This window comes from Rissa tridactyla, chromosome 8, assembly GCF_028500815.1.
Source record: "Rissa tridactyla isolate bRisTri1 chromosome 8, bRisTri1.patW.cur.20221130, whole genome shotgun sequence".
NCBI lineage: Eukaryota > Metazoa > Chordata > Aves > Charadriiformes > Laridae > Rissa > Rissa tridactyla.
Window position 1 is genome coordinate 10,070,515 of NC_071473.1, and position 14,764 is coordinate 10,085,278.

Here is a 14,764-nt window from a genome sequence, read left to right on the forward strand (position 1 = left end):
TCTGCTATAGTCTCAGAAACTTCCGTAATGATATGTGTATGTGTACGTATGGATGCATAAATAATTAAAAACATGTTGTTCATAGCTCTGAAATCAAATATTTTGCTACTTTACAGAACTGACATAACTGTGAAACGAGCGCGTTTGCAACACATTTAAAACCAACCGGTATCACACCTTCCCAGTCAAGTCAGACAAGTCTGAGTCCTCACACTAGTTATTACATCTGAAGACATAAGCACTATGAAGAGCCAACCAAGAAGGACCTTCCATTACATGAAACCAGCAACAACCAGAAGGAAGTCTTTAGAGCTTGGGAAATAAATGTAACAAGACGGGGTACAAACAGGGCCAGCACTGATGGACTGAGCAAAAACACAGCAAAGCTACGCAGCCAATACCAGCAACAATCTGACTTCTGTCCTTGGCACTAAGGCCTCCTGTTTTATACATATGCAGCAGCAAATATTTACAATATCCTTGAAATAGTCTGAGTAAATTGTCTCTTGGCAGCAGTAAGCAAAAAAGCCTAGAGATGGAAAGAAATAAATTAAATCTCAATCACACATTAAGGTTGCTTCCACTGAAGATGCTGATATGCAATCTAATTTGGTGCCAGAGCAGTCTGCAGGAGGCACAACTTTCTGAGGGTGTGAGCTAGCCCTTGTTAGGGAATTGTGCGAGGCAGCTTCTCTTATAAAAGTCTCCTGGGCCGCTGCGGGTGGCAGCATGCGATTGACTCCAAATGTGATCTGAAGCCGTAGAGGCTTTCCTCGCAGTGCCTGCAGCGGTGTGAAATGAGCTCGGGTGGTGACTGCAATATCAGCTAACTTCATGCTGCTGTTAGCCCTAACAGCAAAGAGAATACTGTCCAGGTGCTCAGCCCAAATATATCCCTGACATTGCCACATTAGGGACATGCAAAATCACAAGAGGGAAAGAGGAAGAGTATATATGCATACACCTAGAACGACAACATAGTATCAAGAGAGAAGAGATGTGAATCATAAACCTGAGGATTATCCACCTTTTTGTGGCTTAAATTGGACTCTGACTCACAGTGTTTTGAGGGGGCTCAGGTAGGTATGAAAATGGAGCCTCCACTCCATATCACTGTTTGCAGTTCCTCCCTGCACTGTTTCGTGAGGCTCCAGCCCACGGTGAAGGAGCCGTGCTTTATCCCGGAGACAGCTGCAATCAGCTGTGGGTGACACGGTTTCCCTATCTATAATCTGAACAAGCTTGAAAAGCACCTTGAGTTCCTGTGCAACGAAAAGCTCCCCAGAAATGAAACTGGTAATTGATATAAATCATCATCAGAACACTGGCAAAATTAATAAGCACAAAAGTAATGTCAAATTATTTCAGTACTGGTTATACATAGCTCCCATGCTCCTGCTGACTTCACTCTGCAGGACAAATGACTCCTTTAGGTTTGCCTTTATTGTATATAAGGAAGGCATGCTACTAGTGATTATTTCTATCTAATTGTTATTGATCTTTTATTGCTTTGCACCGGTAACCTTTACTGGCAAAGCTGTAATAGGAATCTGGATCACTTACTGCCACATCTTTCTAAATGGGACATTGCTCAGCACTTCCATGACTAAGTGGGAAGGTCAAGGCGCATTCGGTTCCCTCTCGAGAACACAAGAGGGGCAAAGTCCATCCGTCAAAGCACATGGAGTGTCTTCAGTATTTGCTGACTTAGGCTGTATGTGTTTTCTATTAGGATAAAAAAAGGCAGGGTTCAAAAAATACATTCTGAAGAAGGAATTAAGAGACTGTAAAGTAAGACTTTAAAAGACGAACCCTCTCTGCTTTCAACGTAAACAGTTTCAGATGTGTTTGCATGCAGCAAACATCTACTGTGAAGGGAGCCTTTTCTATGCAAGTCTAACTCCAGGAATTCTTCCTTCAAATGCCTTTCAGACTGAATTCTTCTTTGCTACGCTTATTGGTGAAAAAGGAATCTTGAATACAAGGGGGTTTCCCTTTAAAGAATAAGGACCTTTATTTGCTCTGTGTATATATGTATATTTATACAGACATACATTTTATTTATTTGATGCTAATAAATTCCACCAGTTGCAACACGTTTGGCACAGACAGCTGTACCAAGCAGGCAAACCAAGCTCAAGCAAGTAGATCTCTGTACTCATGTATGCACCCAGGGGAACAAACCAGCAAGGACCATTAACCTGCCTTTGTCCAGATTAATTCTGAAATCCTGTCCTCTGCTTTAGGTAAGCATTATAGAAGCGAACATGACCTCTGCTGCAATCACACGGAGGGTTTAGGAGCCGCGGGTATAATACACTTGCTGAAATTAATCAAGAAAACGCAGCAGTGGGGGTGGCACTGCCCAACTGGATCCTGTCAGTCTTCATCAGGCTGGAGAGGAGCTCCTTAAAAGTTCAGCAAACAGGTCACAAAATGTCAAGCCTGAATAACCAATGTTTTATTATGGGCATAAATACTCCTGGAAGTAAGTGCTGTACACTTGCAGCAGCCTGGCCCTGTTTGTGATGGTATGCTCCAGCCAGCACAGCCAAGCAGACGAACCTCTGCCAGCGCTCGGCAGCCCAGTCTGTGTCCCCTGAAACACCCAGAAAAAGAAAGACAGACTCAGACTAACCGGCAGCTGTTATCTCCGGCAGCATGGAATGAAGTCTCGGCTCTCCGCAGGCCCAGGCGGGAGAACGCATGGTACATGGTGAGGGCAACGTCGCTGAGGGTGTGCACGCCGTCAGGCTCATCGTACACATTCTCCCAGTAGGACCGGAGGCCCGGAGTGCCAGAGGGGTAGTTGCCATACAAGTAGTAGTCCAACTGGCCAATTATCTCTTGATTCACTACAGCTTCAAATTTGCGGGCAAAGAAAGTTGGCCTGGCAGTCTGCTGTGGTGATACAAAAGGAAAAGACACTGGAGTGAGTTGCCATTTTCAGCCATGACACTTTATCCTAAGCAATGGGTTGGAGTTGAGGACATGGACTGGTTCTCCCCATGGGCAAAGGTGACTTAGAAGGTACCTTTGTGACCATTTGTCATTAAGAGCGTGTGATGGATGCGCTCGACCCCTTAACCTTTATGTTCTTTAGACGTAAACTGTTGACAAAGTCTGTGACCAAGTCTGGATCCAGCTGCACCTAGACTCCTCTCTGAGAAGGAGTTTAGAAAGCAAAGGGATCCATTCTGAACCTCATGACTCAACAGAAGGCCGCCCTTACCCTTTGCATCCCTGGTCTGTCTATGAATCATTCTAACTCAAGTGTAACTCAATTTTTCTTTGTATGTTTTTCCATGCAGTAATTAATAGAGTGAACCTTGCCATTGAACTTTATTAAGTCGCACTTTTACAACATCATATTAGAACTACTTTGCTAACACCTTTGAAAGTGGTTCTTTAAGTGATCCAAATCACCCATCTGCAACAGTGTTGTTAAGATTCAGGTGAAAACTACATAATTACAAGAAAATTGTAGGTGTGCCAATCCCTTCATACTGACAGCCACCCCCCCTGCCTTGCTCTGGAAGGCTCCTTGTGCCGGAGGGGTGGGGAATGCTCTCTGAACCCCCGCGTTAGCACCGGCACATATTATTAGCAGTCAGGCAGGGAGCAAAGCGTCCTGTGGCACAGGGGCTCAGAAGAGGCCGAGCAGCATTTTGCGTGTATGGATTTGCTGCTACAAGGTGGTAAGAGGACTCTGTGAGAGATGCCATCTGTTGCTGAGGTTTCTCAGCTTCTGACTGCTCCCACACAGATTTTTTGCTCTGCACTTAACACAATCTTGGGTATACTACCAGTTTATATGTTATTCAACTACCATTAGCTTTTAAAAAGCCTTTATTTTGCCTTGCTTGTATTTGAGCATGGGTTCTGAGATGCCAAGGAGTTCAAAAGTGCCCCAGATGGTTGAAAAATTCTTTTGAGGATGCTCAGTTTCACTCTGAGATGGTGCATGCTGTGGGCTCTCTGATGTCCTCTTCTGCAGCTTGCTTTGTGCCTCTGTGGGAGCCATGAGCAAGTCTTCTGGTGCCGTGTGTTCATCAGAGGGGCTCTCTCGCCAGGCAAGTGTCAGAAGTTGCCTTTACATCCTATTCTAATTTTGAACTTTGCAGCTCAGTTTACCTGATTGTTTTCTGAAATGCCGTTGTGGGTTGTTTTCCCAGCCTGTGGCAGGTCAGCCTCTGCAGACCAGCAGGCGTTTTTTAAGACTTACCATTTATTCTGTCCTGGAGACTTATCTGGGATTGGTGTTTGGGGCAGTAGAGCCCCTCTTAGATAATGTCTCATTTGCTCTTTTTGTGAGTGCCTGTGTCACTGACTTCAACCGTGCCTGGTAGGCAGCACATTACAATAAAGATCTCTGTTTTGGAGCAGTCATCATTTTTGTGCTGTAGGGTAACACATTCCCCGTCCCACACAAAGCCTGAACAAACACGCTTTATGCAGGGAACCCCGAGGAGCTGCAGGGATGGAATTGCAAATCTGGTGACCTTGAAACAAGCGGTTGTTCATTCTTAATACAAGATACACAGGCCAGATACAGTCTTGAGACTGAGTGCACCCTTGAGCACAAGGATTTGCTCTCATGTCTGCCTTGAGGAAACTGTATCACAAAGGAACCGATTAAACTTTTTAAGGCAGTCCTGCTAAGCCTGGGTGATTGAAACCACATGACTCTGGCCCCCAAAACCATAAGATAAACTTAAACATAACAATGTTGGTGAATATAATCACAAAACCTGATTTTCCTTGTGCTATGTTAGCCTCTAGCAGGCACTCCAGTCAACTTTTAAATTTTTTTCAACTATGAAAAACACTGCTTAACAATGAAAGCCAGGAGCTTCATGAAATCATGAAAGCCCTGAGTTGAAACTTTGGAAAAAACCCTTTGCAATAAATTCACAAGAGTTACAAACTAATATTGGTACAGTAAGAGATGTGTCAAGCTTCCCTCCATTCTAGCACAGCAGATCTACCAATGCCAAGCAGTCCAAAGAGCTGCTTTGTGACCTTATCATGCAGTAGTAAGTCTCAGGGGCCAAAACAAAGGAGAAGCAACCTTTCATTCTCCTGCAGTCAAGAGCAGAGCTTCCTCATACCTCTTTCTCCACCTTGCTTGAGGGGGTAAAAGCTTCTCTTCCCACTCTTTGCTGCTGCCATGCACCCAGGTGGCTCTCCACACCCCAGCAGAAAGGGAAGAGCTGACTTTGCAAGTATCAGAGAAGAGACCACTTCAGTTACCTGGAATCTGTGGAAGTCTGCTGGTTTGAAGTCATTAGGCGAACAGCCACACCAGTCAACAATGTGCTTGTACTGACACTTGCAACCGAGTTTACGGTTCCAGTTCGTGATGCGCAAGTTGTTGTCCACCATGGAGTCACAGTACGGGCTATTTTCCAGAACAGTGTGAAAGAAGGACTGCAAGAAAGACAGAGCAGATCAGTACATTCAGCTCCTCAGACTTCAGTTTTCTCCTTGACTTCAGCCCATGGGCCTGAACCTAATGCAAGTGACTTATTTTCTTTCAAAATGAGAGAATTAACAAGCTCTATTGTTCTACCATATATGAAAAGCACTCTACAACTATGCATTCCATAGAGCATGAAAAAAATCACAACACTCTACAGACCCAGCCAAAGTGCAATAACATACAGTTGAGGCCCTGCTACAATAACCTGGCACAGAATAATTGCGCTTCTGCAACGACCAGCTTTGAGCACTGGAAGGCCAAAGGACCACAGGGAAGGCACCAGTGCCAGCAATTATTTTATTTTTCTTTCAGCCGTAAGAGCAATTCTAAGAAATTTCCATTATTTCTCTTCTGTAAGTTACTCTCTGGTCTAACAGATTTAGGGCTATTTTCCTGAGCAATGTGTTAATGATATATCTCAAGTTGTTTCCTAAGACAATTCTCAAACCTTCATCATCACCCTGGTTACTATGAAAAAAATAGAGTCTCAGACAGCTCTTCTGTGGGTGTCTCTAAAATGCACTGGTAGTTGAATGGCCTTGCTCTGAAACATATAGTTCACCCCAGGCACCAGAAGGACATTCTGCCTCCTGCAATTACATCTGAAATCATACGTCTTTATTTGCTGACTCAAGGCAGCAAGGAATTCCTATTGGGCTATCCTAATTATATCATCATAATATCAGCTATTATATAAATCATGTGTAATGGGGACTGATATAGCAGGTTAACAGGTCAGTGAAGGCAGGGTGATTTTAAGAAACCAGCTGTGTATCTTGCAAAGAAAACCTTGTAGAAAGAAGCGGTGGAATATGATCGAATTTAGCTCTGTAAGAGACGATTTTTGGAGCAGTGACTTCTCTTTAAAATCAGCAATAGTAAGACCTATAAATAACCAGCATAACATTAGCATGGCTGGCCCCCAAATAATCCCCCTACCCTTTTTAATGTTAAATGACAGCCCAGTGAATATGGATTTTATGCTTGAACTGTTTGGTTAAACCCATAAAGGCATCCATTCTCATTCAAGCGAGAGGAAAAAAAAAACCCTACCCAATTACCCATTGCCCTGTGTCCTTTTATAATGATACAGAAATTTCTCCTAGATAATGGATGAAAAGGTTATCAGAGTTGAGAGAAAAGGTGATTTTTAACAGAAATGGGATTAAAGCAAGATTATTCAACATGTGTGTGGAATAATAAACCCCTATCAAAAGATGACAATCGCTGTGCTCCACTGCAAGCTAATAAGCCTAGACTTGCAAGAGCGGTCTCATCAATCCCTCAAAATGTTCAGGGACCACTAGCGAGGAAGGAAGTTATCGTTTTAAAGACGGTCATCAGGTCGTCCTTGGGATGGCTGCATCTACATCCCCTGGGAGCAGAGCCTGACAAGTCAGGGCAGCAATGTACCTGCCTGACAACCTGCCAGGCTCCGTGCTCTATTTGCCGGTAACACACATCTCCCTGACACACTGCCGCATGGTAGACGAAAACCCATCCTAGTGCGCACTCCCCTTCTGCATCGCTTGTAGCCAGAGCGATTCCTGAATGATCTAAATGATTTGTGACTATGCCTTCTAGCTGAGTTTTGAACAGAACAATAAACCTTTGTTTGCAGGGTTTTTATTTTTAAAGAAAAGGGATGGATAATAGTGAGGAAAGCTACTTATGAAGACAATTCGCCATCTCTAATAGCCTTCAAAGGCTTTGTAGAGTAACAATTTGCAAGCAAAGGGCAACTGGATTTTTGGTTGTTCAGTAATAGATTAATAGGCTTAAAAGCATAAAACAAAGACACTCCTTGCAAAAATGTCCCACAAACAAACAAAGCAACTAAACAACTGCAAAAGTACTTCAAACACTAAAGGATTCACTCGTCATGCAAGTAAAATTCTCATTACCCACTCTGGAACGATCCAAAGCCCACTGAAATCAGGCAAAAGCCCCTCTGACTTTGGTGATCTTGGGGACAAGCACAAACATTGGAGTTTTGAACAGAGAGGGATTGCTTTGAATTCACATACCTCAGCAGGAAGCAAGGTGTAAGAGTAAAATCTCTTCATCTTTGTTACCAGATCATCATTAGAAAAAGTGACATACTCCACAAACTTCCTGTTCAGGAGAAACCAGTCTGACCCTCCGTCAACTGCGATTCCTTCTGGGATCCTCCGGTCCCCCAGACGCCACATGTGGGTATCGCATTCCAGGAAAAGCCGATCCAGTCCTTGTTTTCTGATAAATCTGAGGGAATACAAAAGCAGTCATTAAAAGGTAATTGGTATTTTTTTATCATCGCTAGCTCTATAAATAAAGAAGCTACTTTCTAAAACAAAAAAGGATAAAAAGGTCACTTGTTTATATTTCTGTTTTACTTATAAATAATGTAGAGAGGTTTAATAAATGATTAATCAGTTGTACATTGAGTTATAGGGGCAAAGATCAACAGATTGCTTTTAAACATCATTTACACCTTCTGCTGTCCTAAGACAGAACTGTGCACGTTACAGAGCTGTATGGCATGAAAACCCATAATGAAACCCGTTCATTAACTCTTAATAAACCACTGCAGAAGAACCATAACTAGAGGAACTAAACACAATCTGTGTCATACGCTTCTGTCTCTAAATAAACGCACAGGTTTTGAAAAACAGCAAACCGTACATAAGGGTAAAATGACCAATTTTCTCCAATGTTATTTTTCCACAAATTTTTCTGTTGGGGTATAGTTAACTGGGAAGAAATACAATTGCGTTGCTCTTTGCTGTAGAATGAGTATGTTTGCTCCATTTTCAAGTCTATGGGGAACAATGTTTTGTTATTGCTGAACCATGAATAAGAGGTGCAACTGCAGAACTGTAAAGTTATGGAAATGACTTATTTGAGGCCAATATAAGAAGAAAAAAAAAGAGTTGGAAAAATAAATCCATGTTTGAAAACACTTTGGACTGGATGCCCACACAGGTTTTGAGACTGACTGATCCAGGTTTCTACTTGTGATTCCATTTTCAGAATTATTTCCCAGAAAGGGAAGCAGGGCAGCCATGAATTAGCACACGCCTTCGCAAGGGGGGCTGAGCACTGTTAATACAGTGAGTTGCTGTGTTGAACGCATCCCACATGTTCTGAGCAATAATAAATGCTAGCTAACCAGACCACCATAATAACTAATATGCACAAGACCACAGATCTCCCTGGAGGTAAGAGCTACAGGCTAACAAGACCTGCAGTGGGGAGGACACCGTAAGACCTGTGTTTCCTTCCTGAACAACACAGAGCTACAGCAGGGTTCTTAGAAATTTTTTTAGGATTAGGAAGTCAAGAAGATATTTTAGTGGTCCTCAAACACATGCAACTGAAGGAAGGGAAAAAGAAATAAAAGTTAAGGAACACTATGGAAGCTTTCTGGACTCCTGCATCTGGAAATGTGAGGGTTAACCCCGTAGGCTAACTCCCTGGTTAAAGTTTTGTTCTCTACCAATCAAAGAACTGAGATGCAATTATGAAATGGTGCATATTAATTTTCAAAAGGACCGTAAATGACTTCAGGGTCTACGTCCTACTGATAGCTATGTCTCTTCTCGCAGTATGAGAAGAGCAGCTCCTCTGTTAACACAACAGTGCAGAAAATGTGTAGATGAGAGTGGAGAAATTTTTCTTTCCATGAACAAGTTTCTAATTTCATGTTCCATTATGAAGGATAATAGAAAAGCCTTGCAATTTTAATGCAGTACTCTGGAATGTAATCTTCAAATTCAATATTTATGCAGTTATCTCCAAATCAAATATTAATGTGCCTGAAAGTTTGGTCATTTATTTATTTCCCTCAAAACTAAATGCTCATTTGAGTTAATTATTTTAAGAAAATAATAGAATTTTATCGACCATATTTAAATGGGAACGAAAAGTTCTTTTCCATGAAATCATTTCTTTCAACTTATACCTCTACCAATTTATCACCCTTTATTCTCATTTTCAAATAGAAGTTTCTTTGACTGCAATAGAAACCCACAAACTAAAAAAAACACCTGACCATTTCAAAAACCCTTTTACTTACAAACTCCCTCAGCCTATATTACATGCTAGGGCTTACAGTTAACTACTATGAGAAAGGTCAGTTATACAACTTCAGCTTTATTGTCGGAAATTGGCGACAGAAGAGTATAATCACACTCAAGATGAGAAGGTCCCAGCAAATCTAGGCTCACAGCTTCACATATTTCAAAATACTTGACAGGCTCCTTTTTTGTATACATACATGACTGTATGACTTTTTTTAGCTAATGGCTTGGACAAGCAAATCTTGGCATATAGAGTGAAATACGACAATTCTTGGGACCATGAGTGTTTTCACAACAAATCTCAGTTCTAAAATCCTGTACAATATTATCAGAAAAAACTAAATGTACTTTCAGACGATTCATCCTCCAGCAAGGCAGCGTAGCCCAACTGAAGAGCAGCAAGGCCTTTGGAGACCTGTGAAGAGATGACCCTTTTGCTAATGCCTCTTGAAACCTTCCTAGAAACATCACATCAGGTTTTAAAAACCAATAATGACCGACTAGGAAGCAGGCATTTCTCAGAAGGCTCACCCTTACTGGGCCTGCTTCATACACGCTCATTACACCTAAACGGAATAACGCATTAGCATAGGAAATAATTTCCTTTTATCTATGAAGCAATAATATACACAAGGGGCTTTGAAGACACAGCTCTCCGTTGGGCAATTGCTTGCTATTCGTTTATGTTTCTTGGGAGCCAGGGGGACCAAGTACATTTTCGATCTGCTAGAAGCTAAATGATCCTGCCTGAGGAGGCAGTGGGTCGCCCCAGCAAGCCCAGGCTGTCCTGCTGGCACACAGAGAACTGAACTGCAACCAAAGTGAAAAAGGTGGATGAGGCTTTTTTTTTTCCCTCCAGACTCTCTTCTAGGATGACTGATGCTCCTAGCTACTCCAGTAATGGTGATTTTGGCACTCAGGGAGGCAAGAACCTACACTAAGCATATTGGATATTGCCTGAGGGAAAGGGAAATGTGCTATTTGTATGCCATAGAGGCCTTTTCAAGAAATCACAAACCCTCAAACACTACAAACAGTTCATAAAGATTCTTGACTAGCCTTCCAACAATGCTTGCAGCAGCCATCTCTGAAAAGAAAGGTAAGAAGATGGAGGGCAAAAGCATGACCCTACTGACTTGTTTCTAGTCTAATGCTGTATTTCATTAGTTTCTGGTTATGCTCAATGTAATACCAAAACAGTGCATTTTATGAAGGCATGCCAAGCAATGAAGTGCAAAAAGAGGTGATTTTTTTTCCCTCTCTTCGGTTTTACAGGACACCTAGCAAATAACTCCCACATTAAAATAGAAAAAAAAATGGATTAGAAAAAACATTTCATTAATCTTAGTCAGTGTGGAAAAATTCAGGTGCTTCCTGGCACCCTGAACTTCAGGTGAGACCGGCACACCTCTGACAACTGCAAAGGTACTTGCCAGGACAATGACATACAAGCGCACCAGGGTATGGTTAGCCAAATACAATGGAGATGGCCATCAGATAAAGACACTTGACCTTTCTCCTGATCTAAGACAAACAACAGGGGGAAAATAACAATGATAAGAAAAGAGTCAACCAGGAGAAAATAAAATAACACTAGGGTTAAGAAAAAGCATGCCATTTTACCTTATTTCATAGAACACTCCTCCTAAGACATTTTATGCTTACCCTTAATCAATTCTGTCTTCCTAAACAGTCTCTAATTTTGAGGAGCCAGGATTATCCTTGCAAGTAAGCAGCAGGCATAGGATAAGATGAATGCGTCTTGCCACCTGAGCTCAGCAATCAGGCACCTACAGGCGTGAAAGGTGCCGCTTGTGCCCTGACTACGCGGGGATGCAGCCTCGGGGTTTACATGGTTCGGATGGTTATTTTTATACTTTGTTAAAAAAACCTACTGCCTGCACATGGTCTGTCACACTGAGTATAGATAGTCAACTGTCCAGACAGCTCATGACTGCAATCCAGCTTAGGGAACTCCTCTTACTTTGTAGTGTATTTAAATATTTATAAATGCATTTCAGATGAGACTCTGGGATTATATAATACAAAGCATTTCTAAGATGTTTAGCACACACTCCTACAACACGTATATAAACACATAGCTCAGCTCTTCTTAGGTTTCCTCTTAGTTTTAACTACTAATAAATACTGTAGCAGTTATCTAATATCAGAAAAAATAACACAATCAAATATCACCCTTTTGCATAGTTTTCTCCAAGTGACAGTGCATACCACAGTAACTCTGAGAGCCCTGCTCCTGAATGCTCACACTTTTGCAGTATATAAGTGTGAAAGTTTGCTCTTTTCTGTTTTACAAAGTCTACGAATGAATAAAACTTTCTTAAGCATCAGAGGCTTCATCACTAAAAGGTTTTTGTCTGGAAAGAATATTTTTTTTTTTAAGATGAAAAGGTTTCTTCCTAAATGTCTCCTGTTTCTGGCCTCTTGCCTCTTATCAACATTTCTCTGTTAAGCAGGTGCACCTACTGGGACCTCATCATCACTAGTCACTACACAAGAATAAGGACTGCGAATAAAAGTTAACGATACATCAGTGAAACAGTTCATCACAAGTCGAGTGTCAATGTCAAAGCAAGGATCTGCAGAACTTGGAGCTCCACTAGCTCCACATCCATGTTCTCCTTAATGTATGTGGACAAACTCTGCGCATTGCTTTGACTCTATCTGCTCCTCTTTTAACTCTCTTTAGACAAAAATTTGAAGAAGTCAGCCAATTTGGTGGGAAGAGTCAAGTAAATATTTTTATGGCTGAAAAATACAAGAGGTTCTTGCCGGCAGTATTTGCACAGCACCTTGGAAACACTTACCGGAGTCAATCAGTCGGGAAGCATAAAACAATAACTGGCAATTTAGGTGACCAAGTAGAAAGCACAGAACAGTAATTTGACAATCCTGAGTGTAACAGTTGCAACAAGTAATTTGTGAGCAATCTCTAGGCTACAATATATCTCCATAAACCACTCACTGAATAATTCTTTGTAATAAGCAAGTTCATAAAACCCAAACCTGCACAAAGCAGTTTCATTCCCTGCCTGCTGCAGGCCAGCAATCCCAGCCTCCACTGAGTTTGCAATGAATTTCCAATTGACTGCGATACAACCCTGACTTCACTCCGTTTCCATCAGTATCTCTATTCTATGAAGGGTTACACAGTATTTAAAAAAACTGAAATAATTAACAATTGGCTATTTAAGCACTATGTCTATATTGTACCAGATAAACATCTGTTTTTTTAAAGACAGGATCTTTAGAATCAGGGCAGTATGTTTACCAAGACCTCCTTTTGTCGGGCCGAAAGCCTTGAGGGCTACTCCCCCACCCCCAAAACGGAGTTGAAGCTTGAAAAGGGGAACAATGTCAAAAAGAAATAGCACCTACTTAGTCTGTCAAGATGAGGAAGATTTCCTCCTGGTATGACAGGGAGCATGCAGAAAATGCAGAATGCACAATTCCTGCTGTTTCAAAAGGCTACAAAAAACCTCAGTATAGATAAAAACAATGGAAGGAAAGAGAGGGAGAAATAAAAACTGTAACCTGCTTTCCAATATGTTTAAACTGCGGCATCCTGAATGCAAATGTTATGAGGTCAAAAGCAGAATTCTTATCTTTCTTTAATTCGCTTACTCTGAAGAAAATATTATAAACACAATACTATCCTAATAATCCCCTAAACTTTAATGCCAATGCACAAATATCAACAATATCATAAAGAATTTCTCTCTTGACTGGATTTGTTATAGCGAGATTGGGCTTATTTCACATGCAAAAGCCAAAGCTGTAAGCAAGCACACAAATTGAAATGCTTTTAGTAGCTCCGCCCACTATGCTAAATGCTCAGAAGTTAACAAAGAACATATGGAAATCTTTTAAAGTATGATTAGTGTTTGTCACTTATATCTCCATACGCCCTACAGGAGAGGGGGGCACCAGGTGAGGTGAGAGCGGAGCATGGTGAGTGTGTGCACGGACGGACGGACAGCCCCGCACCGCGGGATCACCAGCTGCCCCTCGGTGAGGACAGCATGGGCTCCAACCTTGGGAGGACAGGGATGGCATTCAGAGGAGAAAACACCGGTGACACGGCCATGGAAAATAAGCCAGCACTGAGAGATGCAGTTAAGTGGATTTGTCCCTGCCATTTTTGTGGGTCTCTAGGAGCTGCGCTGCAAGTCATCATGAGACCAAGCAGCTCTACTGGAAGGATTTCTGATGGTCCATGTTACCACAATTGTTTCCAATGTATGCTTAAACAGTTTTATGCTCAGTGTGCAAGTAAACCTGGGGCAGATAACTGGTATGCTGCCAAAAAGGTCGGACAATATAAAGTTTAGAACATTTACTGTGTAGGAAAAATTGTACAGTATTTTGACTGTGTCTTTCAAGTTAAAAGTCCACCTTGGAATATTACGTTAAGCATGGCCCTTCTCAATCAATAGCAACTTTATGGGAACCAAACGTCCATAGTGTCCAGAATATTCCACATGAGATGCGGTTGAAAGCTGATGAGTACACACATTTTATCTGGTCATTATTCCACCTCTGTATGGACATAACTTGATTTTTCAAGCTTTACAATAGATGCCCCATACTCTACATAATTTCTTTCTGCTTCCTTCATATGTAATTTTCCCAGTATACCCATTTAATCCTTTAGTCATATCACATCTTTGCATTATGTTTAGAGGAAATTCCTCATGATTATTTCTTCTCGTCCACCTTTTCCTAAGTGTTAACATCCACTAGTTTGGAAAAATGTTACTTTCGATCTTCTAGAAATCCATCTTTCAGAGGAAGTCTTAAAAAGCCTTAATGCTTCTCAATATTTTAATGATGCAGGTCAGGGAGCAAACTCTTCCAATGTCCCAAAAATTAAAAAAACACCAACACTAAAATTATTTTTAATGTAGGAAACTTGCAGAGTCTATTTTTTGCAGTAATGACTCTACTAGGAATTGCCTTGTTTTGACAACAGTTCCATACAGTCCCTTGTGAGTACATGACTTGAGAGGGACTTCCAAAGACTTTCCTGTGGGTATTTTTTCACCACTCTTCACTTACAATATCTTTTAAGAAACACTGGAACAGCTTCTACAAGGACAAAAATGTAATGGCTTCCTCTCATGATCACAACTCAAGTGGTTTTGTTTCTTTTTATATAACATAAGTAAAACAGGGAGAAAACTGCAAATGATAGTATGCA

The 14,764-nt window shown here is 41.4% G+C and overlaps 1 protein-coding gene across 5 annotated transcripts in view; it reads right to left on the minus strand.

Moving 5' to 3' along the window:
- XYLT1 (xylosyltransferase 1) overlaps nt 1-14,764 on the minus strand; it is a 204,887-nt gene that overhangs the window by 24,347 nt on the left and 165,776 nt on the right. For all 5 annotated transcript variants that reach the window (XM_054210998.1, XM_054210997.1, XM_054210999.1 and 2 more), the window contains 3 exons: nt 7,510-7,726; nt 5,254-5,430; nt 2,639-2,901 (listed from right to left, as the gene is read on the minus strand). In XM_054210998.1, the coding sequence (XP_054066973.1) occupies nt 2,639-2,901; nt 5,254-5,430; nt 7,510-7,726 (657 nt within the window). The remainder of the gene's footprint in view (nt 1-2,638; nt 2,902-5,253; nt 5,431-7,509; nt 7,727-14,764) is intronic.